General features: G+C 44.3%; 1 protein-coding gene and 1 non-coding gene across 4 annotated transcripts in view; both read left to right on the forward strand.

Moving 5' to 3' along the window:
- The window catches only part of ADAMTS17 (ADAM metallopeptidase with thrombospondin type 1 motif 17), a 318,441-nt gene that overhangs the window by 108,400 nt on the left and 183,233 nt on the right, over nucleotides 1-26,808 (forward strand). For all 3 annotated transcript variants that reach the window (XM_041753209.1, XM_041753210.1, XM_041753211.1), the window contains exon 8: nucleotides 25,072-25,177. In XM_041753209.1, the coding sequence (XP_041609143.1) occupies nucleotides 25,072-25,177 (106 nt within the window). The remainder of the gene's footprint in view (nucleotides 1-25,071; nucleotides 25,178-26,808) is intronic.
- Nucleotides 4,170-4,304, forward strand: LOC121490284. The gene has a single exon (XR_005987604.1). It is a non-coding gene; the product is annotated as a small nucleolar RNA SNORA42/SNORA80 family (small nucleolar RNA).

The raw sequence follows: 26,808 nt of genomic DNA on the forward strand, positions 1-26,808 counted from the left end.
TCCTCTTCCCCTTAGGCCATCCATCTTTCAAGGGCCAGTTTGTGTATTCTCTAATTAACCAACCCTGACTTCAGTAGTGTTCCTTAGTGTGAGCTACACATCAGGCTTTGAGAGCACCGCTATGTTACAGTGGTGTATAAACCAGGGAGGATTCCTATCAGGACACTTATATTCTCATTGAGGAGATAGACATAAAAGAAATAGTCATGCAAATAGGTATGCACTCTAAACTATGCTAAGGTTTGTGAAGTTAAAGGGAAGGGTGTTAGTGTTACAGAAACTTTTTTTTAATTTATTTTTTGTTGGTGTTCAATTTGCCAACATACAGAATAACACCAGTGCTCTTTCCATCAAGTGCCCCCTCTGTGCCCATCACCCAGTCACCCCCACCCCCCGCCCACTTCCCCTTCTACCACCCCTTGTTTGTTTCCCAGAGTTAGGAGTCTCTCATGTTCTGTCTCCCTTTCTGATATTTCCTACTCATTTTTTCTCCTTTCCCCTTTATTCCCTTTCACTATTTTTTATATTCCCCAAATGAATGAGACCATATAATGTTTGTCCTTCTCCAATTGACTTATTTCACTCAGCATAATACCCTCCAGTTCCATCCACGTTGAAGCAAATGGTGGGTATTTGTGGTTTCTAATGGCTGAGTAATATTCCATTGTATACATAGACCACATCTTCTTTATCCATTCATCTTTCGATGGATACCGAGGCTCCTTCCACAGTTTGGCTGTTGTGGACATTGCTGCTATAAACATCAGGGTGCAGGTGTCCCGGTGTTTCACTGCATCTGTATCTTTGGGGTAAGTCCCTAGCAGTGCAATTGCTGGGTCATAGGGCAGATCCACTTTCTGAGAGAAAGTTCTCAAAATGGCTGAGACCTGACGTGTGAGGAGTCTGCCACATGAAGGTTTGAGGAAGGAATGTTCTAGATGAAGAGATGACCCCTTCACAAAGCTCTGATGCACCAAAAAAAAAAAAAAAAAAAAAAAAAAAAAAATGCTTGTTGCATTTGAGGGACAAAAAGGAGCCAAATGGTGACAAATAAGGCTGAGCGGGAGACAAGAGGCCATACCACATGGGGCCTTGGAGGCATGCTATTGGGAGTTGCAGATTTTATCCCGAGCAATGATATATCCTTAAAGAGCCTCAGGCAGAATGATGCAATCTGATTGACTTTTAAGGTGTTAAGGGTGGGATGGTGGTCAGGAGGAAGCAGTAGTTCTCAGATGAATGGCAGGCATAGAAGGGACTGCTAGCTCTGTGCCTAATAGTCACGTGCCCTTTCCTGTGCGCCCACCGTCAGGTGATGAATCTGGTCCAGTTTCTTTTGCCAGATAATATACCACTATGGCCTCCCTTGCAGCAGTGGCTGTGACCACACTTGGCCTAAAGGGAGCCTATGGGAAGGCCTGCTGGGAGCTTCAGAGGGAGCTGCTGTGTAAGGATAGTGCCTGAAGCTTCAGCAGCCTTCTTAGAGCCATGAGGGAAAAGGCCAGCAGCCACAGACTTGTGCATCCAGAGCTATGCCTCCACTGGCTAGCTCATCAACTGGAACTTCCCACCTCCAGACCTCTGTTTTGTGCAGTGGTTGTTGCACTCTATGATTCAGCCACATTTAGCCAAGCTGTCTGTTACTTACAGGCAAATGCATCCTAATGTATATGTCAGGGGAGATGAAGGAAAGATTGGATCTGATATCGCCAAGTGGATATGACTCAGTAATGAATTGGAGATGAATTGGTAAGGGTTTCTGGCATGACAGAGGATGGGTGGTGGGTAAGTGATGAATGATGTCCATCTTGTTCACCCGCCAGCACCCAGCTCAGCAGCCAGCATGGTAGATAGTCGTTACTTGGGTCAAGTTGAAACAGTTTTGATTTAGAGCTGGATCTGAGCCTGAGGTTTGGTTTTATTTTATTTTGTTTTTTTAAAGATTTTATTTATTTATTCATGAGAGACAGAGACATAGGCAGAGGGAGCAGCAGGCTCCCTGTGGTGAGCCCACTGTGGGACTTGGTCCCTGGACCTGAGATCATGCCCTGAGCTGAAGGCAGATGCTCAACCACTGAACCACCCAGGCATCCCCTGAGGTTTGGTTTTAGACCATGAGAAATCCAGGTGGAAGTGTCCAAGAGTCGTGCTATGTGGATCCAGATTTTCAAAGAGCAGTCCAGCTAAGATGACAGTTGGGTGTTATTAGCACTCAGGCCTAAAGTCATGGGAAGGGGTGAGGTCACCTCAGGGAGCCAGAGGGGTGAAGAGACAGCCAGGCACTGATATCTCATCGTCTTCTGACCAGCCCTCATGATATTTTTATTCACTAAATGATAGACATTTTCAATTGGTCGCTTAATTGCTTCAAATCACGTATAGAAGATTGAGCCAAGCGACATTGTCATTTTAATATGTCAACACTATTGACTATCAACAATTTTGGATGCTTCAACCTAATATTTCTTGGCACTAAGTCTGTGCCAGCCACCATCAGCTAGACCCACACCCCACCTGGGGGGGCCCAATAATCCTGGTTGTGCCTGGGTCCCATCAGAACCTTGGTGGTGATGGTTGTGGGCTCTTGAGGTTGCTGGCCCAGTCTCCTAGGCTCTCTTTGCTGTTTTGACCACCCCCAACCTGTGAGTGACCCTGTCCGGGACCAAGGACAGCACTGCCCAGAGCCTGGGGTTGTACCTTGAGGCACTCCCTGGAACTGGAGGGAGACCCTCTCCCTGGAATATCAGGACCTGAAGCAGCAACTCCCAGACAAAGAGCTTTCTGTCCCTCTGTGGGTGCTTCAGAAATCGAAGCCTTAGGGTAAGTTAAGGCAGATCCAAGGGGACTCTGGGAACATAGTGCCCTTTCCTGGCCTTTGTACTTGGGGGTGAAGAAGTGGGAGGACTTAAGAAAGGATAATTTTTTGCTGCTTCACAATGGCAAGCATTTCCCCCCTCAAATCCAATCCTTGGAATGCGTGCTGAGTAACTTCTAGTAACCATGTCTGTCTCTCAACTGGCTCTCTTACCTTGGGGTGTCAATACCTGGCTGCAGAGGAAGAAATGGCTGCCCAGGAAAACCACCTCATTGGGAGGTAGGTAGCAGCCCCTCCCAGATGCACTGCGCTCACCCCACTCGGATGTTCACACTTGACATGTCTGTGCTGTGTAATCATTGAGCAACACCAAAGGGCTGTGGCCAGTGTAGATGTCCCCACGCATGGGGGTCAGTATAGACATCCCTGAATATGTGGGTCACGGGGAAAGAAGTCATTGTCATTATTGTGGGTTTCCTCCTCTCGGGCTGGGTGCTTTGCCCTGTTCCCGACCCCATGGGAAGGCAGGGGCCAGCTGTTGGCCCCACGAGGGTGTCTCAGGGCCAGTGCAGATGGACAACACATGAAATGTGGTCTTACACCCCCATGCAGAAACAGCAAACTAGTTACCTAGGGCTTGCATCTGGCCTCAGACATGTTCTTATTCGTTTTCTAAAATTTACCCACAAAACAAAACAAAACAAAAAACAGCAATAAAAAAAATAAAAAATAAAACAAACAAACAAAAAAAACCACACTGTGCTTTTTTTCTCCCCTGACTCTGGCTTTTCTGGATGGGTTAGGCAACTCCAGGCCCACATCCTGTATGGATGGGCCGCAGTCTGCTGGAGCAGAGTAGTGGCTGCCCCTTTTAAAAGATAGTTTCCAGTTTGCCACAGTCCCCAGCAAGACTTCTTGTCTCTCTTCTCTGGTGCTAAGGGGTGAACGGCAAGTGCCATTCATTTGCGGATTTACGCTGTTGCTTTTTCCCATGATGCTGCTGTTAAGGGGAAACTCAAATATTCCTTTACCTCTATCTTTATAAAAGGTAGGAAAATGAAAAATAGGGTAAGGAAGGCTGTGTTTGAAGGAAAAAAATGTGAAAGGATGTATTTTTTTCTACAGTTAACTCATGGAAAAATACTCCTTTGTCATTAAAATGCCAGCACAGTGTGCTTGTGTCAAAAGAACCCAATTCACAAGACTGAGGTTTGGTTTTATTTTATTTTGTTTTTTTAAAGATTTTATTTATTTATTCATGAGAGACAGAGACATAGGCAGAGGGAGGAGCAGGCTCCCTGCGGTGAGCCCATTGTGGGAAAGACAAGAGGTACCCACATTTGAAATAGATTACGCATGGGTTTGGATTTATGGCAGGCTCGTCCCCCTGGGCCTCTCATAGTGTCCCATGCCAGAGCAAACCGTGGCCCCGAACCATTGCCCGGCCTCTGTGCCGTAGGCTGCAGGCACTGAAGCGGGTCGCACAGTGGAAAAAAAAAAAAAAAAAAAAAAAGACAAGAGGTACCCACATTTGAAATAGATTTATTTGAGTTGAAATTTAAAAAAAAAAAAAGACATTGGAGGAACTGGTCAGCTCTCAGGCTACAGAATGCTTCCCATTTTCCTTGGGGTTAGTCTGACCCTGGTCGAGGAGTCTCCTGGTAGAGAGACACATCTCTTGTTCTTTATGAAGTCTCTGACATTGATACACACTGTTGTCCATCATGATAAGAGTTCAAGGTCATATGGTTGGTTCATCAGGTTAGTACTCCTGATTAAATAAGTGAATGAGCAGATAGATTGGTGATAAGACTGTATACAGAACTTAGAGCAGTGCAATAGGAATGGTTATGAAGCTAGACCATAAGGGTGTGCACGTAGGCCTCAGTTTCCTCCTCTGCAAAATGGAAATAATTGTGTCCAAGATTGGGAATCCAAGAAACCGCCAAGGAGCCGACACCAATGCAAGCGCACGATGGTTTCTTTGCAAGTTCAAGCTTAGGTCCAAGTTTACCCAACACAGCGGAGCAGGGACTTGGACCCCGAGGTTAAGAGGCATAGCAGTTTTATAGGGGCCAGTGGCCAATGGGATTGTAAGTTGCATAGTCATGTCGGTCCACAAAGCAGGTGGCCAATTGAATTACAATTTACCCTATAGTGACTGTTTGAACTAGCCTATCTCTCTGGTCAGAATTGGCACACAGGTTTGGCGGGTAAAAGGCGGGGTTTACATTCTTTGACAGTTAGGGGTTTCGCATTCCTATATGAGCCGGTTTCTGGTAAGGGTGTGCTCAGTGGCTTGACTAGGGTGGGGGAGTGCCTTAAGCAATAAGCAGGTCATGTGGGGGTTATACATGAGATGGCGAGTGTAGCACAAAATGGAGTTAGTCCTGCTCTGTTGTCCAGGGGAGGGGATTTTTGTTAAATTCCTTGGGTCCCACAGTACCTACCACAGAAAATTGCTGTGGGGCATTCATGTGGGAGGTGCTTATCACCATTTCTTGTGCACATTATTTAAGAAGTTGTTGTGTACCCATGTTCAGTGGAAGATGGAAAGGGTTGGAGGAAGATGGGGAGCTAGAGGAGTTAGCTAAATGGTTTATATCTAGCCTGAAAGGGGCATTTGTAGCTTCAGAATACTTCTGGATCTCTAACACCCCAAAATTAGGTGAAGGGACCTTTTACTTCCACCTGGAACAGTCAGAATTATTATTTCTTTGGCCATCTCCTGAATGTAAAGCTGCCATGATTTCTCCCTGGTTTTTCTCCTTACCTGCCTCCCCCAGCCCACTTTAGGATGACTGAGCCCTCCTGAAAGACATAGTCGCAGGGCTTCTGCACATACTGGGTGCCACTTTACTTCTATCTGTCATCACAATCCTGGGTTTGAAATGGGGAAAGCCATATCTAAGGATAGCAAAGTTGCCTCCTTATATAGGGACAGGGTCATGAGTATCTCTTTATTATCCTGTCCAAGTTCTTCAGTGTTTTAGAGACTGTCTACTCTGTTATATACTATTTTAATTAGGAAAAAAGGTAAACAAAACCTTTGAGTGCAGGATAACATTTTTAAAACACCATTATTGAAATATGATTCACCTGCCTCAAGTGTCTATACTTCAGTGTTTCTTAGTGTATTTATAGAGTTGTGCAACCACTACTGTAATTTAATTTTATTTAAAAAAATTTTTTTAAAAGAGTTTATTTACTTGAGAGAGAATGTGAACAGGGCCAGGGGGAGAGGGAGAGAATCCCAAGCAAACCCTGCACTGAACATAGAGCCTGATATGGGGCCCAATCCCACCACCCCAAGATCATGACCTAAGTTGAAACCAAGAGTCAGATGCCCAACTGACTGAGCTACCCAGGTTCCCTGACCATAATTTAATTCTAGAACATTTCTATCACCCTAGAGAGAAACTCTGGACCCATTGGAAAAAAGCCACATTCTTTCTTCACCCCTTCACCCCCCACCAAAGCCTTAGCCAACCACAATTTTCCCTTCTATCTCTATGGACTGACCTGTTCTAGACATTCCACCTAAATGGAATCATACACTTTGTGGTCTTTTGTGTCTGGCTTCTTTAACTTGGCCTAATGTTTTCAGGCTTCCTCCATGTTTTAGTGGAGGAACATCATTCTTTGTGTTGCTAAATAATATTCCATTGCTTGGATATACTACATTTTGTTTATCCATCCTCAGGAGATGAGTGTTTGGGTTATTTCTGCTTTCTGGCTGTTATGAGTAATCCTTCTGTGAATGCTTATGGATGAGCTTTCATGAGGATGATTTTTCAGGCCTCTCGGGCATTTAATTAGGAGTGGCATTAGTAAGTCATGAGACAAATTGATGTTAAATTGTTTCCCCAAGTGTCTACCCATTTTACATTGTTACCAGCAACATCCAAAGGTTCAAATTTCTCTGCCTCTTTGTCAGCACCTGTCTCTTGGATGACAGTCATTCCAGTGGAGATGAGGTAGCATTTTCTTGTGGTTTTGAATCACAATTTCCCAATTGTTAATGGTGAGCAACTCTTCACACACTCATTGTCCATGTGTAGTTCTTCTTTGAAAAAATGTCTGTTCAGCACCTTTTTTAATTGTTTTCTCCTCTTTATTACTGAGTTATAGGAATTGTTTATATATTCTAGGTAACTCCCATATCAGGTGGGTAATTTACAAATATTTTCTGTTGCCCTTTTCACATTAGTAATTGGTATATATTGACTTATGGAAGCTTTTCAACTTGGATGAAAGCCAGCTTATCAGTCTTCTCTCATCACTTGTACTTTCTGGTGTCATACTTAATAAAGCATTACCTAACCTTTTGTCACCAAGATTTACTTCTAAGTTTTCTTCTACAAGTTGTATAATTTTGCTCTGATATTTAGGTCTACGGTCCACTTGGAGTTAATTTTTGTGTATGATACAAGGTGGGGTCTAAATTCATTTTCTTGCCTATGGATCTCCACTTGGCATACTACCGTTCATTGAAAAGACTGTTCTTGTCTCTCCTGAATTGACTTGGCCTGGATGACAGACAGATCTTTTCTCCAGTGGAATACAAGACATCCTACTTCTTCTGTCCCTTCAGAAACATGTTTCTGAACTATAACACACACCCCTAGGATAAGTCATTATTGTCCAGTTATAAATCTAACATCAACTCTTTCTCTTGAAAATAGCATTTCCAGCCCCAGGAAACTAATTTTATTAATTTTAATTTTCATTAATTTTTTGTGCTTGATCAAATACCTCGGAGACCTATGGCAAGGTGGTAAGGTGACCTCAAAGAGAGAACAGAACACAATGTTTGCAAGGAGTACATTTAGTTACGTGTTGCAAATTTAATCTTTGTAAATCTCTTTATTTAAGTTTTAGGAATTCACCTATTTCCAAACCTGAGAAAGTTTTGTAAAGCATTCTCTTTACCTTTGAAGCACAAGGGAGAAAGTTATCCAGCATGCTTGGTGCATGAGGACATAGACAATGGGTTTGGAAAGACATCTGAATGAAGCATCCAGGCAGTGTCCAGACAGGTAGAAGCATCCTCAAAGGGAATTCTTTGAGCCTCATTCTTGTAAAGGGTCAGTCCCAAATCCAAGTTGAAGTTGGGTCAGCTGGGGAGCCCAGAGCAAGAGGAAATACAGCATGGTTCCAAACAATTGATAGACATGTGATAGCTTTTGCTAGTAGGCTGCATCCTTGCCCCTCAAGACCACTGAAGATGGTGCTTTCCAAGCCCCCAGCTGGTTACTTTTCTGTCTTCGGCTTCCAAATATCATGTTGGTAAAAGCATTTAGAAGCTTGGTACATCTTTACACTGGCAACTAAAGCTTATAATTGAGAGATTATTATGTGCTTCTTGGCACAGAAGTTTTGCTAGATAAATACTTTTCATTAAACTTTTTTTTTTACTTGGTCAAAAAGAATTACAGTAATAGATAATACATTTCAGTGTTTATGCGAAAAGTGCTTTACTTTCATTATCCACTTAATCCCCAAACCATTAGGTGGGTATTAGACTTATCTTACAAACAGGGAAAAATGCTTGGAGAGAGTAAGTAATTGCTGTAATCACTCAGGTGGTAAGTCACAGAGTAGGATTCAGACACAGACCCAAGTCCAGAGCTGCCTGCTCCAGCCCTTCAGAATCAGCCAGCTTTGAAGACTTTGAAAGCACCTGGGACACCCACACTTGCTGTCACTGTCCTTGGGGGACCAACTGTCCTCCCAGTGGATAGCCAGCAAAGTCTTTGACTAACCTGATGTGAGTGACCAAGGTAACAGAGGTGTCTTGGGGATGATCCACAAGGCCCCTGGGCATAGCTAAGGACAAATAGATGCTTTCAAAGTCTCTAATGGCTGTGTAAAGACTCCAGAGTTATCTGTAGAGTTACCTGTGTTGGATAAGCTCAGGTGATAAAGGGGGAGAGTCAGTCATAACCTGAAATCAAGGCTGGAAGTGAGATTCCCATTGCCATGGCTAAGGACAGTCACAGGGCTGGGGTTATAAAAGAAACACCAGATATTTGGGCCTGAATCAATTTGGTAGGTGTTCCAGACAAGAAATCTAGAAAAAGGAGCCCAGAAAGATTGTCACCTCATCCCATGAACAGTTGATCTTCCATTAACATCTTTCTTCACTTTGGGAAATTTGCCCTGAGATCTTCTGATTTGATTCCTGGGTTCACCAGTCCCAACTGATTTATTATTGCTTCTGTATTCAAGACCAGTCATGGAGGCTGTGTTTGGCTATAGCCAGAACCTGCCCAGCACAGTTACAGGGTCAGAAATCTTCAGTTTGCATTCTTGGATTATTATGTTTCTGAATGGAAGATCTTCTCTTGAGAAGATTGAGATTAATATTTATTTAATGATACCAAACTGAGTTTCAAAAGATCAGTGGGACAATTGAATAGAATGGGGCAGTTCTTTCCCTCTAAGAAACAGTCATCTTTGCAGGCGAGTAATGAACTTGGATTGGGACAATTTTAGAGCAGACTTATACTTCTCCATGATGTCATTATTCCCATAATGATAATCTAAGCCCATCTCAGAGGAAGTCTGTGGCATATTTGGGATTGGGATGACCAGTTAAGGGAGCTAATACAGGAGGCACGAAGAAATTATTTCAGCGTCCTATGTGGGTGGCAGCTGGGCAGATGAACCCAGAACATTCTGTGGTTTCCAGTACCAGGAAGAATGGACGGTGTCCAGACCAGCAGTGTGGTAAAGAAATGCCTTAAAAATGTGTGTGTAATTTCATACTTTCTCAGAAGATGGTCTTGAAGGGCTTCTCATTTTATAGGATGGATTCTCCCTGCCTTGTTTCCAAGTTTTGGTTGGTTGGTTATGTTAGACCAAGATTGAGGATGACTTATGGAAAACCAAAGCTCTCTTCTGTTCCTGTACTGGTGGGCATTGGTGTGCAGTGTCCTCAGGGTATGTGTGCAGTGAACGGGTTGGAGCTGGAAAAATGCTCCTTCGACCTTAGCTTTGAAGCTGATACAGCGGACAGTGACCTAAATTTTCTGAATGAGAATAGTCATTTATCTGTATCCTTCAAGTGGAGTACAAAATCAACAGATGGCTTTTACGTTGTGTTTCCACTCTTATGAACCCCAAACACATTCATTTCTTAGAAATACTCATTTGCAAGAAACAAAGGCAGTTTGTAACAAAATGTCACGTGTCCTCTGCTGTGTGAAGTGCACTTCCACATACATACAATTTCCTGATCCAATAAAAAAACTAACTGTAAAGATATGGTAAAGGTCCTACAGTTAAATGCAGCCCCCAGGGACAGATAGGGGCTTTGTCAAAACAGAACAGTGGTTTCTTTGAAAGGTCGTATGTATATTTCAACACTCTGGGTTATGTATTTGTAAATCATCTGTGTGTGATGTGTATGTATATCCCCCAGCTGTTTTTTCATCATTGTCACATTCTTTATAACAACTGTCCAGTATAACTTGAATACTTAATTGAAAGTGTTTCCTCAATAAAGCACATGCACCTAACTGACAGGAACCTACCCCCGCACACACTGTTTGCATTGCTTTGGCTGCTCTTTGAAAAGTAATGTTGTTGGTGAATAATGGCAGTTAGACCCTTACTCTTTCACTCTGTGGATCAGTCAGTTGAGATCTGCATAGAAAAGCACATTCTATGAAATGTTGGTGGTTATCACCTTCTGAGGAATGCCTGGGTAGTCCCTGAAGGCTGAAGGATAATTTTCTCAGGATCTTTTGGTCTGACTTGGCTGTCCAGAGAGGATTTTTTCATAGGGAATGTCCTTGATTATATTCTGGGATTTCTGTGTTTAGTGTTTTTAACTTTTTTTTTTTTTTTGAGGTTATGGATCCCTTTGGAAATTTGAGGAAGGCTATAAACCTTCTTGCAAGAAATACACACACACCAAATTTTGCACAGTTTTAAGGGTTAAAGACATCTGTGTTAGAGTCTTTTTAGTTTATGTTTTAATAGAAAAGTCCCTGGACTTTGAACAGTATTTGGCAGACTTCGCCTGTAGCCCCTGGAATGCATTATGCATAGACCTAGCTGTGTGTCTGTCTCCCTTGCCTGCCTTCCATCCCTTGAAGCAGAGACGTCCTTACCCCGGTGCAGGTAGATGGGTGACCCACAGCCAGACTGCCTGGTTTGATGAGTTCTTGGTTACAGCACAAGCCTGGGAAAATGGCTCATCCTGTAGGTGCCTGAATTTTCTCCCATGTCAACGAGGATGGTAATAGTAGTTATGTGTGCGCACATATGCATGTGTGCATATGTGGACATGCCTTGGACATGTGTGGACACTCACAGGTGTGTGTGCATGTGTGTACGTGTATCTAGTTATGGAGATTCCTACCACCAGGGCCAGTCGGGTGGGACACGTCCATGTAGAAATGCAGTCTGGCACTTCTTGGGGTTCAGCCACTTTTCAACACCTGCGCATCTTCCAGCTTTTCTGGACAGGGCCAGATTGCTCTCCAAAATGGCCTTTCTACCAATTTATTCTCTTATTAACAGCATCTGAGAGTCTTTAATCCTGATGACGTTGCTGGGTTTTATTCTGGGGTTGAATGGCCAATTTGCACTTCTGCCAGCTAGGTGGAACATCTTTTAAATTTTCACTTGGCCACAGGAGCTAAAAATCACTTTGTCCTCTCGCTTGAACCTGGTGATGCCTTTTGTCATGTCGACATTTTCAGTGTAGATTGAGCTAGATTTCTCGGTCTTTCCTTTATGATTCCTGCTTTTTAGGTCTTGCTTTAAATTTTTTTTTTTTTACTACTTTAAGGTCATAATGACATCCCCCATCATTTCCTTCTGACAGAATCAACATTTTGTTTTCATGCTTGTATATTTAATCTATTTATAGAGTTTGGTTTTGTGTATTTGGTACGACATGATGAAGGGCTTTGTTCCCCTGTGGATCACTTGTCTTGGCACTGTTTATGAAATGGTCTGTTGTTTCTGTGGTCCAGATCCTGCTTGTAGGCAACCAGTTGACAGCCCCTGATGCAAATTTCAGACTAAGGCCTACAGTTGAAAGACCTGAGATCAAATCTCAGCACCTTCGCTTGATGCTTGAACTTGAGAAAGTTGTTGACTTTTGAGGGTCTTACTTTCATAATTAGTACCTTGGAGGTAATAATGGTATGTAGCTTCCCACATGATTGTAAGTATAAAGTGAGATAATGCTTCAGCTCAGGGCCTGGTGCACACATGGTAGGGGTTTCAAGAAATGTTAGCAATCATCACCCTCCTTCCCCTCCTTGTTCATTCTGCCCTGTTCTAGTTGACCTCTTGTAAGCAGCAGAGGGTGACATTATATGAAGTTGAAGCTGGCAGGGCTGATACGTGTTCATTCATCCCTGAAACTTTTTGAGGACACGTTAACCTACACCATGCCTCATGGGTTTCATGTGCCCAAGAGTCTGCTTAGTTCTTTACAGATGTAAGTTTTGTTCAGATGCCTGGGGCCCCTGCCTCAGGAAGGGAACTATGATGGGCTCTGGGCATCAAGAGGAGGTGAGGAGTGTGTCCTGGCAGGATCGGGGAAGAATCAGCACAGGAGGGTAGCCTCCAGTCTGGACTTCGAGGCCTAGAGTGGGCATTGACAGAGAAGGTGACCGCTGAGGAAAGTACCACGCTTTAAAGTGATGGCTAAGGCCTGGGCTTGGGCCCAGAGGGAAAGGAATAAGACTCTGAGTCTGTGAGCAGCAGGAAATGACAATACTTGGTGATTTCTGAGATAGGGTTGGGAGGACAGAGAGAAATAGAGAGTCACAGGATCTGCCAGCTTTTGACTTTGGAAGTGGAGGGTTGGCAGTGGGGGGCGGGGAGTGGCTTGAAAAGGTTCAGTTTGGAGTAGCAAGTCCTGTTTGGTGTGGACTGAGTCTGGGGTAAATGTGGGACAGCGGAACAACCAGGCTGGCCAGCAGAGCTCAAATGAGAGCCTGGTCCTGGGGATGGAGTGTGGGGACCTTCATCAGCACAGAAGTGACATGGAAGTGTGTGGAATTGCTTAAAAGATGTGAAGCACGTGCTTATTCTCTGCCTTTGACATTTTGGACACTGGCATTAACGTTCACATTATTTTTGTAGTCTGGGATTATCCTGAAGCTCAGAGTGCCTGCTGTTTGAATGTTTGTCCCACCCCTCCCCACCCAAATTCATATGTCAGAATCCTCATCTTTGAGGTGATAAGGTCATGAGGGTGATGCCCCCATGGTTGAGATAAGTGCCTTTATACCAAGTCGCACAGAGCTCCGTCACCCCTTCTGCCTTGTGCAGCTAAGACAGGAAGACTGCCTCCGTGGACCTGGAGGAGACCCTCACCTGCCCACTTTGGCATCCTCTGCACCAACTTCCAGCCTCCAGAGCTGTGAGAAGTAAATGTCTGTTTGTGGATAAGCCACCCAAACAGACTAAGACAGTAGCCCATTGCCTATGAGTTGTATCCGTAAGCGTAAAGTAGCAGAATGACTTCAACTCAAAGGCAGAGCCTGGGAATTAATACCATCCACTTTGTGCCAGAGGCTGGGCATCTTCCTCGTCAGCCACCTCTGACGTACATCTGCTTGTTTCCTCTCCCTGTGCTTGGTGCCCTCCTGACTTCATGGCTCTGCAGCTCTGGTCAACATTCCTTAAGAGGCTGGCTCTTGCTTTGTTTTTAAATCAAATGGAATGACGTCATTTTTTGCCTCCAGTCATCAGAGGCCAAACCCCACCCAAGCCTCCCAGAAGCCCTCAGATGGGAGGACTTGTAATGGTAGGTTGACTGTCTTGTGAACGTCGAGTCAGCATCCAGATGACAGCCAGCTCCCACATTAGGTTACATCTTTCTTTAGTTGAGGGGCCTTAGTGTCCTGCCAGCAGAGGGATTTACAGACCTGTGCTCACAAGCTGGTGTGCAGAGCTGCCCCGTGGCTTGGCCTGATGTCTTCCCCACCCCATGCAGAACCAGGCTCATCCTAGAGAATCCTAGAACAAAGCATGGGTTCCAAATACCCCTGGTACTGCTATTGACCCTGTCCTGGGATCTCACTTAGATTTACGTTGCATCCCCAAGAGGGTGACTTTGCTGCACTAAGCATTTAGCAAGAAATGTGGTTTCTTAATTATTCTGAGAAAGCTTGTCCTTTCTTTTCTTTTCTTCTTCTTCCATTTTTTTTTTTTTTTTTTTACTAACTTGGCAAGTATTTCTATGCATGACCTCGTATTTTATTTTTCCTGTGGAAATACAGCTATTAGTGTGAAGCTACTTGTCAAGGCTATCTCAGGCAAGTTTCAAGAATATACCATTGCAAGAGTCCTTGCAAGATAGTGAAGATAAATTATAGAAGAAGCTCATATGAATGAATGAATGAATGAATGAATGAAGCAAGCTCATATGGTCTGAGAAATGTAGGTAATCCAGGTGAGATCTGGTAACACAGATGAAAACAGACTTTGACTAGTTAATGTCACTGTGACTAATTAACTGATTATTATTAGTACTATGACTTTATCAACCTATGACCCTTGAATGTTCTTAATTCTAACTCCTTTTTTCCCCTTGGCCTTATTAAGGTATTATTGATAAAAATGTAATATATTGAAATTTAATATACATTATAAAGGAATTCCCCTCAAGTTAATAAACACAAATCAATCTTTCTTTCTTTCTTTCTTTCTTTCTTTCTTTCTTTCTTTCTCTCTCCCTCTTTCTTTCTTTCTTCTTTCTTTTTTTTCTTTTCTTTCTTTTCTTCTTTTCTTTCTTTTCTTTTCTTTCTTTTCTTTTCTTTTCTTTTCTTTTCTTTTCTTTTCTTTTCTTTTCTTTTCTTTTCTTTTCTTTTCTCTTCTCTTCCCTTCCTTCCTTCCTTCCTTCCTGAGAACATTGAAGTGCTATTCTGTCAGCAAATTTCAATTAATTGATGCTAGTCACTGTTATACATCAGATCCTGAAATAAGACAGACTCCTATTGTCTAAATTGGCCTGTAATCTTGGTCACTCCCACATTGTTAAATCAGGCCCATACCTTCCTATTTCATATCTCTCTATTTTTTAAAAATTTAATTGGAGCCTAACTTACACGTAGACAAGTATATCTAAGTGCACTGCTCAGCAAATCTTTACACACTCAGCACCCTGCATGAGCAGAACCCAGATCTGGAAATGAGATAGTACCAGCCTCTGGGAAGACTCACTCATGCCCCATCAGTGTCTGTTCCCTCGAGGATCCCCAGACTTGACTTTTTAACTTACTTGGTGAATTATTATAACAGGAACATCTTTGCCACCCACCCCCACCAAGTCTGGCACCAGAGCCTGTCAGCCTAGCCGATGCCCCTCCCTGGGCCCCATCTCAGTCCTGGCCTCTCTCCTCCCACACGGAACCACTGTCTGGACGTCTCCCATGTGTCTCCTGGCTTGTGCGCTTATAATTTTTGAATGAGTCAAGGTGAAAAGAACAGCAGTGTTTGTTTCCCGGCTTGCTGAACTTGGCCCTGTGCACATGGAATGCTTGTTGCCATTGGTTCCTCTTTTATTGAGATTCACTAAGCAGAAAAGGCAGCTAGGCTCCCTTCCCTTTGCTTGGCAGAAATTTGGGGCCTGCTGTGTGCCTGGTGAAGCTTGCGGGTTCCCACACAGACCCAGAAGGTCTGTTCCCTAGCTCCCTGCCCCATGAATTATCGCCCTGTCCCCTTTCCCTGGTGTTCTTTGCAATTCCCTGGGGATTTGAAGAGAAATGTTCAGCTTCCCATTCTTCAGACCTAGCACTGTGTGACTTTGACAAGCATCATCAGAAATTGGCTCTTCCCTCAAATACTGTGCTTGTGAGCTGCTTTTGAGCATTTCCTAGGGATGGGGAATTTTGAGATGCTGATGCCATGGATGATGTGGGTCTGCTTGTGGCATGACATCATCTTCCTATTTCTCTCCAAGGCATCCTAGTTTACCCAAATGGGGATCCTAGCTCTGACTCGTGTGGGCACTGCACTGCCAAATGACTGAGCTGTCACCTCTGTGTCTCCAAGTGCCACTGGTTGATGTGTTTCTTGATTTGAAATAAAGAGCCACCAACACTTCTTTGACTCCCAGCATTCCACTTCTCTACCAAGCGTTTTTGCTGTTTCAACCAGATAGCCCGTATAGCTTTCCAGATCAGTTGCCTCTTACTAAACTACGTTCTTAACAATGACTCTGGTCCCACAGCGTGTTGGGCAGCTATGGTGTCATCTAGCACATGAGGATGGTGAACTATCATGGCCACTGTCTTTGTCATGTGAGTGAAGAGGACACAGGGTACTTCGTCTATAACTAGGTTATGCTCTGGGTGTAGTAGTTCAGGCTGCTGTAACAAAATACCCCCTCCTGAGTGGCTTACACAGCAGACATTTATTTTCTCAGTTTTTCAAGCTGGAAGTCTAAGATCTAGATCCTATTGGGGTGGATTTCTGGGGAAGCCACACTTCCTGCCATGTATACAGCCATCTTCTCACTGGGTTCTCACATGTGCTTTCTGTGTGTACGTGGGTAGAAAGGTCTCTGGTGTCTCTTCCTCTTCTAAGAACACTAGTCATATCAGATTCCACCCTGTTCTTATGGCCTCACTTAAACTAAATTACATCTTTAAGGGACCCATCTCTGAAAGTAGTCACACCAGGGGGTATGGCTTTAGCATGTGAATTTGGGGGGACACAACATGGTCCTTCACCCTGGACATGATGAAAATGCATGTGGTCCTTCTTACCAGCCACCAGTCACTTTACCATCTTCCTGGCAGTGGCTGCTGGAGGGATAAAGCAGTCTTCCCACGTGGCCCTGCCTGTGGGCTCTCGAACAAGTTCACACGGAATGGTTGAGAGAGACTGTGACCCAAGGCACATCCTTTGTTCACAAGAAGGCTGGGTCAGGAATGTGTTCTTCTTTCCAGGGAGACCTTGGTTCCCACAGAGAGGACTCGAATTCATTCTCAGACCCCTTTAGAGACATGTGGCCCTGAGGAAGCCTTAGCTGTCTCTTCCCTACATGGAGGAGATATTTTTAGACACAACACCTCACCTGCCCTCTCAGCCTCACCACCACCTAAAACCCCAATTTTCCAGAGGGCAAGGGAGAGCATTCTAACCTGCAGTGAAGGGACAATATTAATTGGTGACAGAAGAAGACAGAAGAGTCTTAAGGCTGTTGATGCAGGACTGTCAAAGTTCCATTTTAAATGATCAACAAAAACAAGTACCGTGCAATGCATATGATGAGAAAATGTGAACGCGTTAAAGCTTTCAAAACTTGTTTGGGTCCATCGCTGTGGGAGTGTGGGTGTCAGTCTCATAGCACCAGCTGACAGAATACTGTCCTGTGTTATGTGCCCAGCACCACTCCACACACACACTCAGTATGTGCACACACAGAAACACACACACGCACACACACAGGAGGGGTTGCAGTGCTTTGGAGGTGCAGATGTCCAACAGGCTTATTAGGTGGTCATCCTTCTGGAGTGGCAAATGCTAGAAGATAGGTCTGTGCCCCTCTCATGTTCAGGAAGCACACTCAAGGGCTCAGAGGTCTTTTAAAGGAGAATGCAAACGGCTTCTATTGCATGCTGCCCTCATAGATGCTGCCAGCAAAGGCTCCCATACAAGGAGCTAACCGCCTTCCCAGGTCCCCAGAAAAGTTTGCTGAGTGAATAGAAGTGAGAATGAGGGCATGGCTGTGTGAGAAGGTGTTCTGCTCTGACAGATAACCCACAGCAGGAGACAGCAGGGGACTCCAGGCAAGCTCCAGTTTCATTCTCCGTTGTCTGCTCTGCTGAGGAGCTAGAGGCAGACTCAGGTCACTGGGACAGTTGTGTTGTAGAGACTGTGGCACCCTCCCTGTAGGCTCTGAGCTTGCTCACTGTTCCACCTGCCTCCCTGGCTTTTTCCTGGGATGTTGTTCTCAAGGCTCTTTTCCCCTCTAGGTCTGTGTGGCTTTTGCTCAACCTAGAATTTCATACCTGGCATGATGCCATCAAGGATAGGCAGCCAGGAAACCCTTAATGAAGTATTTGTCAATGTAAGAGACCTTCAAAGATGTCTGGATAGACTCCCTCTCCCCTACAGTGTCCTGAGGTGAGCCTGTTGGGGGCCCTTTCTGGTGGGTGTCCAGGCCTGTTCCAGAAGCCCCTGAGCCTATCTGGGCTCGTCTTCCAAGAGGCATCATGGTTATTTGAGGAACGTTAAGTCTACTCTCTGGAGATTCCCTCCCACATGATGAGCCCCCCACCCAACCCCCCAGACACAAGTGCCATCTTGCCTGGAGGGTGGGGAATCTGCAGGACATCTCTGTGCACTTGGCTCATGTTGGTTGTGATCTGTTGAAGATCAAATTATTTCTCTTCCTTCCCCTGTCCCAGCGTGTTTGGGTTTTCAAAGAATGCAGTAAAGTGTTGGGATGAATGTTTTTGCTTTGAACTTGTAAATTCCTACATTTTATACTTACTTAATGTATCAAACTGTTGTAGGAGCCATGGCTCCAAACCTAGAAGCCTCCAGTCCCTTTCTGGGGACTTGGCTGTGTGATAACCTCACCAGGGGTGGTGACATCTCTTCCCCAAACTCTGGATCCTGGAGGCATTGGGGAAACCTAGAGTGAGGGCAGTTGGTTTGTCAGCATGTGTGGTTTTCCTTTGACTCTGCACATAATCAAGAACTGTGTATCTCAGAGTAGCAGTTCATGCAACACTTGGACTGGCTAGCAAGTTTGCCTGTGACACAAAGGCTGCTGGGCAGATTAGCAGGAAGTTTTAACGCAGGGGGAAGACTGAGAAGCTTCCTTAGGATGTATCAGCATACTCATTGCCTGTCTTGGTGACTCCCTACCCCCACACACACCTCACTCCCAGCTCTCACACAGCTATTCTCTTGTTCCAGGGAAGGTGTCTTTGTTGATGAACACACTGGCATGGGCATTTTTACCCCTCCCTTGTGCCTTTGATGTAATACCTAAGAAGGCTTTGTTTACCCCAAGGATTGGGGTATCCCCAATCCCCAAGGATTCTGCATTTGTGAATTTGCCTACCCCAAAGTCAGAAAGACTTCTCTGTTTTTTTCCTAAGCATTTTATAGTTTTAGATCTTTCATCTAGCTCTATGATCCATTTGGAGTTAATTTTTGCATACCACATAAAGATGGGTCTGACGTCAATCTTTGGCATGTGGCTGTCCAGTTATTCCCTCACCATTTGTTGACAAGACTCTTCTTTCCCCACACTGGATGGTCTTGGCACCCTCGCTGAAAATGAATTGACTGTAAATCTGCAGGTTTACTTCTGGGCTCCCAGTTCTGTCTAAATGTCTCTTTCTGCAAGTACTACATTGTTTTGGCTACTCTAACTTTGTATTAAGTTGCAAAATAGGGAATGTTGAACCGTTCAGTGATCAGACTTGGAAGCTCTTACCTTTACTTTGCCCATTTACTACTACTTTTGCCTTGAGTAAGTTGCTGAATTTTTCAGGTCATCAGTGTTCTGCTCCATAAGTAGGTGTTAGGTACTGGCAGTTTTGAATTGCTGTGGCAGCTTCTACAATACTCATGTTTAAGGAGAGAGCCAATGTCCCTCTTTGAGCCATGGCCCCCACCCTCTGTTTTTTTTTTTTTTAAAGATTTTATTTATTTATTCATGAGAGACACAAAGAGACAGGCAGAGACACAGGCAGAGGGAGAAGCAGGCTCCCTGCAGGGAGTTCAATGCGGGACTCAATCCCAGGACTCCAGGATCATGTCCTGGGTTGAAGGCAGGTGCTAAACCGCTGAGCCACCCAGGGATCCCCCCACCTTCTGTTCATGGTGCTGGAATAAAGACCTTGGCGAACTCATCTTCCTTCCATGGTAACTGACCCCAGGAGATCCAAAAAAGAAGCAGAGACACTGGGGGCGGAGTTGCCAAGACAAGAGTAGGTCTGGAGGGCTTACCCAGATGTGTGCTCCTGGGGTTAGGGGCAGAGAGCCAGAGACAGGGCCAGATCTGGAAGGCAGTGCTCCTTAGTCCCAAGCAGTGGGACCATGTGACTCAGGCCACCACTTCTGCCAGCCTTCCAGAACCTTATCATCAATGTTCTATCCCAATTTTTGAGCTGTGTCTGTCCTTTAGCATATGTGAGGTCCTGTCTGCTCTTTGCAGGACTAGGAGGAGGTCTGTAACTTACAGTGAAGAGGATGGCCCTGTGGACTGTTCACCTTGGAGAGAATGCAGACGTGAAATTGCAGAGGAGGATAGACCTGAATTAATAGAATAATTTATTTTTTAAGATTATTTATTATTTTAGAGAAAGAGCAGGATGGGGTCCAGAGGAAGAAGGGGAGAGAAAGAAACTCAGCAGACTTCCCACAGAACATGGAGCCCTACTTGGGGCTTAATCCTACAACCCTGAGATCATGACCCAAACCAGAACCACGAGCTGGATGTTCAACTGACTGAACCAGGCAGGTACCCTCAAATAATTTAGATAATACAGAATTAGGAAATTATGTGACAGTTAAATGTAGACTAAATCTCCTTTTTGCAACTGATAAGGACTCCATCGTGTCCAACAATAAGACATGATTTTTTTTTTTTTTTTTACAATATGGACCATTGGCATTCAAGGATTCTGCATTTGTGAATTTGCCTACTCGCCAAAATTTATTAGTAATTCCAGAATCAGTATTCATAGTGTTTATGTGTCATGTACAGACATGTGCAGAGAAGCAAAATATTTGAGTCACCGAAGAGGCATGCTCACAAATAAGGTTGAACAAGGTGACCCTTTGCCTTCTTGTTTCAGCTCTCATACTGTAAAAAAAAAAAAAAAAAAAAAAAAAAAAAAAAGTCCTTTCTGTGGTCAACAGGTGCCTTATTTTTTACATTTTTGTGCTTTTTGTTGAGAAAAATACAAGATAAGCTTCGTTTCGGCATGAGTTGCTGAACTGTTGGCCATGAATTCGATGTTAACAGACCAACAGTATATATTAAATAAGGTTTCTTTGAACAGGAACACACATAAAACAAGGTTATGTATTGGTCATTTGACAAAGATGTTGTGACCAGAGGCTCACAGGAGCCTACCTCTGTATGTCTGCTAGGAGCAACGGTTCTATATTTGAGAATTTCACATTCCCAGTGACTTTTTAGAATCCAACTCCCACAGATAATGAGAATCAACTGTAGGTCTTTATAATTTGTCACATCCTAGACACTAAGACATGGGCTCTTAAATGCTGTTCAGAAATTCAGATCATACTTCCAACCATGTAGTGAAGTTTACAAGAGCACAAGGCCATGCCCCCGAGGCTGAGTGAGCAACTCTGTCTCAACCACTGTGATTGCCAAGTGAAGAGATGTAAATTGTTTTCTTATAACTGGCAGCGTGGCATCCCACTGATAACCATGATGATGTTAGTACTTCGAGCAGTTGGTAGAAGAAACTCAGCCTTTTTCTCTCAGGGGCAGAGTCCAAGAAGGTATGAGTAATGGCCAACAAGGCCAACAGCTGCAAACTGTTTACACGTGACAATTTGCTGGATAAATCAGAGTTTATACAGTTGTATGTTGTTTACTCCTTAATCTAGAAAGGATATGGTCAACTCTGAGTTTAAGTATTATGTGCTTACACCATGCAGTTTTCTACTGAAAAAGAAAATAATTAAACCTCCTCACCCAGTTTCCTCTCCAAAATCACAATCCTACCAAGGAAAAGAAAAAGGAGAATGTCTACACTGAGTTGACATGGCTGGGAAGCCGGGTTAAGAGACTCTGGCTTTTCTGAATGGATCCTATAGACTTCTCCAGGCATCAGAAAAAATCTTCATAGCCCTTCTTCATTTCTACCATCAGCGTTTCAGATTTCTTTTTTTTAAGATTTATTTATTTGAGAGAACACATGAGTGGGCGGGGCAGAGGGAGAAGGATAGAGAATTTCACGTGGACCCTGTGGTGAGCATGGAGTCCAACGTGGGGCTTCATCTCACAACCCCAAGATCACAACCTGAGCCAAAACCAAGAGTCAGTTCTCAGCTAACTGCACCATCCAGGTACCCCAGCATTTCAGATTTTTAAAAGCATGTTTTGCTTCTCTGATCTGTGCCAGAGGTGTATAGTAGAGATGGAGCAAACTGCCCTTAGGATATAAGCACATACTCAGTAATGCCTTGACTGTGAACTCCATCTCTGCTGCCTGAAAGTCTATATATTCAGAATCAAAATTTGGAGGGTTTTTTTTGGGGGGGCGGGGGCGGGCAGGTGGTAGAGGTCTTTTCTTAGTTCTGCCTCTGCTATAAGTCACCTTGGGTGAATGGAATATAACCAGTAACTTTAATTTTCATGGCAAGTGCATATTCATTGTATTAGGTTTAAGCCAAAAGGAAGAAAATTGAAAAGATTTATAATGACTTCACCACGCCCTGGAGGTAACCATTAATATTGTTGCATATATCCCTTGAATCTTTTTTATCTTTAGTTTAAAAAACATTTGGATTCAAACACCTGAAACCTTTATTTTATCCCACCCACATCTCTGCATAAACACATTAAGATTTATGAAAATCCTTGAAACCCCCAAAGATGATTCATTGTTGTTGGTCACCAAAGCTTTGATGAAAGAGGCCCTGGGTTTGCCTGGAAGAGCACTGGTGTTGAAAAAAAAAAAAAAAAAAAAAAAAAGAGTCCTGCATAGTATCTGAGTCTCGGCTCTGTCAGGCATATAACTGGTTACTGGGCCTCCATTTCCCTATAAGATGGGGCCAGTAACCATACCCATGAAATAAGGAATGGTCACCCATTCTGAGCAGTGCTTGCCCCTAATAAATTTCGGTTGCCTTTCTGCTTCCCTTTTCTATTCCAGGGAGCTCTGCAAACATGTGGAATTGATGTTTTTAAAATTTCAAAAATAAGTTCTAGGATTTTTTTTTTTTTGGAGAATTTTAATTCATAGAATGCTAAATACATGGAAAACACCCCTCTGGAGTCTTGCTGTCTGTGTAGGGAATTCCAGTGACATAGGAAGGTCCCAGTGGCGCCATAGCTTCAGCATACCCTCCACTGCTCCCTGCTCCTCCATTCTTTCCAGGGAACAAGGAATAGTGACGGGCTTTGATTCTCATGGAAGCTCATGGCTTAACTGCCATGTATTCCTTGCAGCTCTTTTACAACAACCTGGGATTTTCTCCAGACTTTGTTTCATGAGCTCTAAGCATTTCCACACCATGGGTCATGAATGCACAAGGTTCCTTCACTCTGTATCAGAGGCCATCTGCTTTTACATGTTTTGCCTTGCTCACTTTCCTGACCAGGCTGTTCGTGATCAGAATGCATCATTAAAAGCACTAGACCATAATCCACCTTCGTGCGAGAACATTTCTCATAAATAAACTGATCCTTTGTTTTCTCGTTAAAAAAAAAAAAAGATCATCTGTGCCTTGGAAAAATTAAAATGCAATTATTGGAAGGCTCATTGCTTAGCTGTTTCCCTAACATTGCGTGTTACCTAATTAGAGTGGAAACTCAGGACTGCCGGCTCGGGGAGTTGAGTGCAGCAGAGGCCAGGGGATGTTTTTGTGTGGCATCAACGTCTGCTGGTTCAGCAGCCGCTCTGGGGACAGCAGGCTCAGTACAGCTGTCTTTAGATGCCTCCTCTCCCCACTCACCAGATGACTTCTCCCGGGGGCGTGCACATCTGATTGTTCCAGTTGATTCATTGACCCAGGAGGCTGCAGCCTGGGCTGGGAGAGCACTACTGGGTGTGCATCCGAGTGTGTGCGTGTGTTGTTACACGCACATACCATCGGAGCTATGTAGAAGCATTCCAGCTACTCACTGCTGAACTTGGTGCAGCAACCCACAAAACATTTTTAAACAAAACCAGAATAATGACCTTGAAGGCACCGAGAAGCCAGATCATGTCCTTTGTGGTTGTTATCTTTCTCCTTCCAGTAGTCTGCATTGCTGGATTATGATGTCCACGTGCAAAAAAAACAAGAAAACATTTCTTTTCCCCTTTTTTCCCTTCCTTCCTTCCTTCCTTCCTTCCTTCCTTCCTTCCTTCCTTCCTTCCTTCCTTCCTTCCTTCCTTTTTTTATTCTTCAATCTTGCCCAAGTATGTTGCATGTTTTAAAATAAAAATAGCCGTGCTGTGGTGGCAGCTTGGGGTGCTAAATGTGAGCTGAACCCGCAGCAGCATCTCCGTGCAGAGCAGAGCCAGAGGCGAGGTAGCTGTGTGTCTAGGGGCTCATAGGGGGCATCGAGAGGAAGGACGGAGAGCACTCCAGGAGGCCAAGGTCCACCTCCATTTGATTTTGAAGTCACCAAAGAGACTAGGTGTCCCTTTGGGGTAGCAGGGAAAGAGGTTTATTTTTAATTAACTCCCCCGTGCATTTCCCCTCCGCTTTTGCCAACTCCTTACCTCCCCAAGTCTTGTGCCTGTAAGGCCAGTGTCCACTTCCAAGACACCTACTGCACATTAGCGAAAGGGGCCCTCTGAATGGAGCGGCGTGCAGCTCAGCAGCAGTTGGTGGTGTCATGGGTAGAAAAGAGACACCTCTTGCGCCGGTGGCCATAGTCGGTCCCAGGGCACAGGGCTGGTGGGTGGAGTCTGGCTGCAGAGCCTCCGTCCATCTGGTCACTGGACAGCACATGCCTGGTCATGGGGCCAGTGGAGCCCCTGCCCACCCTTGTGAACTCACAGCAAGAGGAACCCTGAGAGCATTGGCCCTAGCAGAGCTGGAGTGGGGTGAGGGAAGGAAGGTGGCCCCTCCCTCTCTGGGCATGCATGTGTGGGGGACCCTCCTTCAGCTTTTCACACTGGGCACCTTGCCTTGCCAGCCTTGCCTCACCCCAGCCCTAGATGGTGAAGTTGGACAGCATCCCAGCACCGCGTGCCAATCCACCTTACCTTTCCCCTCTGAGCCTTGGTCTCTCCCTGTTATCAACCCTCTGAGTCATTAGGATTAAATTAGATAATGTCTTTAAACACAACACATTGCCCGACATCCATTAAATGCTTGGGAGATCTCTGTGGTGTGGTGATTGTTACCATTAATTATTTTTCGGTGAATCCCAAAGCATTACACGCCAGCCCGTCCCACACAAGAGCTCTGGAATGATGGCCCCAACCCCATGGCCACATCCTCGTCCCCATCTGCCCCTCCTCTCTCCCATCATGCGTGCTGTTGACCACATGGACTTGCCCAGCGAGGTCAGGGCCTCCCACGTTCTGAAGAGGATGTGTTTTGTGTCTCTGCTACAGGGATTGCTTACTTAGGAGGTGTGTGCAGTGCTAAGAGGAAATGTGTGCTTGCCGAAGACAATGGTCTCAATTTGGCCTTTACCATCGCTCACGAGCTGGGCCACAAGTAAGTATCAGACTCTATTGTTCTGCCTCTTCCAGTTCCTTGCTGAATATATATATATATTTTTTTTTTCTGCTTGAATTCCATAAGTTTTGAAACAGTGCTGCCACATACTTTTGCTTCTTCTGTAACACAGACCTAGGCCAGCACGCCTGGGTCCCAGCCCTTCAGGGAACTGGAGAGATTACTGAACAGATGGTCTCTGTGAGTCAAATGTTAATTTCATGTTCATGTGTGCACTAAGAGCAGACTGCTCTTAGTGCACACACTCCAGAGGGAAGGGGTTTTTCTCGGAGTGTCTTCTTTGGTTACATTTCTTTCCTGGACCAGCATGATCTGTGATTCACTCTGTCAGTCAAATAATGGGATTTATCTTCAGACTGTTGACTTTCTATTTCCTTGAAAGCTGGTTTCAAAGTCCAACTGTCCAAAGGCAGAATGTCAGTGTCTCAGTTTTTTGGGGTTTTGGGTCGTTTGTTTTTTTTAAAGATTTTATTTATTCAGGAGAGACGCAGAGACATAGGCAGAGGGAGAAGTGGGCTCCGTATGGGGAGCCCAATGCGGACTTGATCCCAGGACCCCTGGATCATGACCTGAGCCAAAGGCAGATGCCCTTCAATGTCTTAGTTTTAAAGAATTATCAGTTACTGCCTTTGTACATGGAAATTCTTCCCTTGAGGAGGGGACAGCCATAGACCCTCAGAGCCCAAAGACATTGTGGAAAGGATCTGAGGCAGCGTCCTGGTTTTACAGGGGGAGGAAGCAGCAGGTCAGAGGGGTTGGGTGACTGGACCAAAATTGAGATCACCTGCAGGAAGTCTTAGGCATCAGAGAGCCAGCCGACTCTAAAACTATGGCCTGAAGGCTTACTATTTCTCCTGCAGTAGGGGTCTGTTTTGTATTTCTCTGAAGGAAAAATTGTGGTACAACTGCATGAGAACTTAAAAAATAAATACGTAAATCAAGGAGGTCAGAGCATGAAGAACAATAGGAAAATTTGTATTGCGTTGGATGGAACAAAGTTAAATGGAAACCTAGTTTTTGGTGAAAAAATATAAAGGTTTCCTAATGACCTATGTAGTAAGATGCCTGGGATCCTAAATGTAAACTCAAACTTCTGACTTCTGTAAAGTCAGTCTGTAAGGAGAAATACAAAAGCAATTTCCTCTAGGATTAGCTATATCTGTGACTCTATATATAATATGTGTGTGTGTGTGTGTGTGTGTGTGTGTGTGTGTGTGTGTGTGTGTATGCTTTTGCCTTGTTTTATCTGGTCCCATTCTCATTTTTTTCAGTCCTATAGATGGGTTTGGTAGTTAGCTTTTCTGTGCCTACTGAGTATCATGATGTGAGTACAGTGAGTGAGAATAATCCTATGTGTATTTCCTGGGATTAAGGCAGAAATAACATGCCATCAGCTAAAAGAGGCAAAATGAGCACTTGTCACTAAGTACACAGTTCTTTCATCTCGACAGTATTTTTAAATATTCGTGACAACTCTTTGCCCACACTTTTTTGCCTATACTACTAGGAAATAATTTTTAAAGATAAACTGTAATCAAATATGTATTCATATTTCTGATTTGTTAAAGAAAAAAAAAAAGCATGTACAAACCTGTAGCCAAGAATGGTTG

The sequence above is a fragment of the Vulpes lagopus genome, chromosome 4 (assembly GCF_018345385.1).
Source record: "Vulpes lagopus strain Blue_001 chromosome 4, ASM1834538v1, whole genome shotgun sequence".
Taxonomy (NCBI): Eukaryota; Metazoa; Chordata; class Mammalia; order Carnivora; family Canidae; genus Vulpes; species Vulpes lagopus.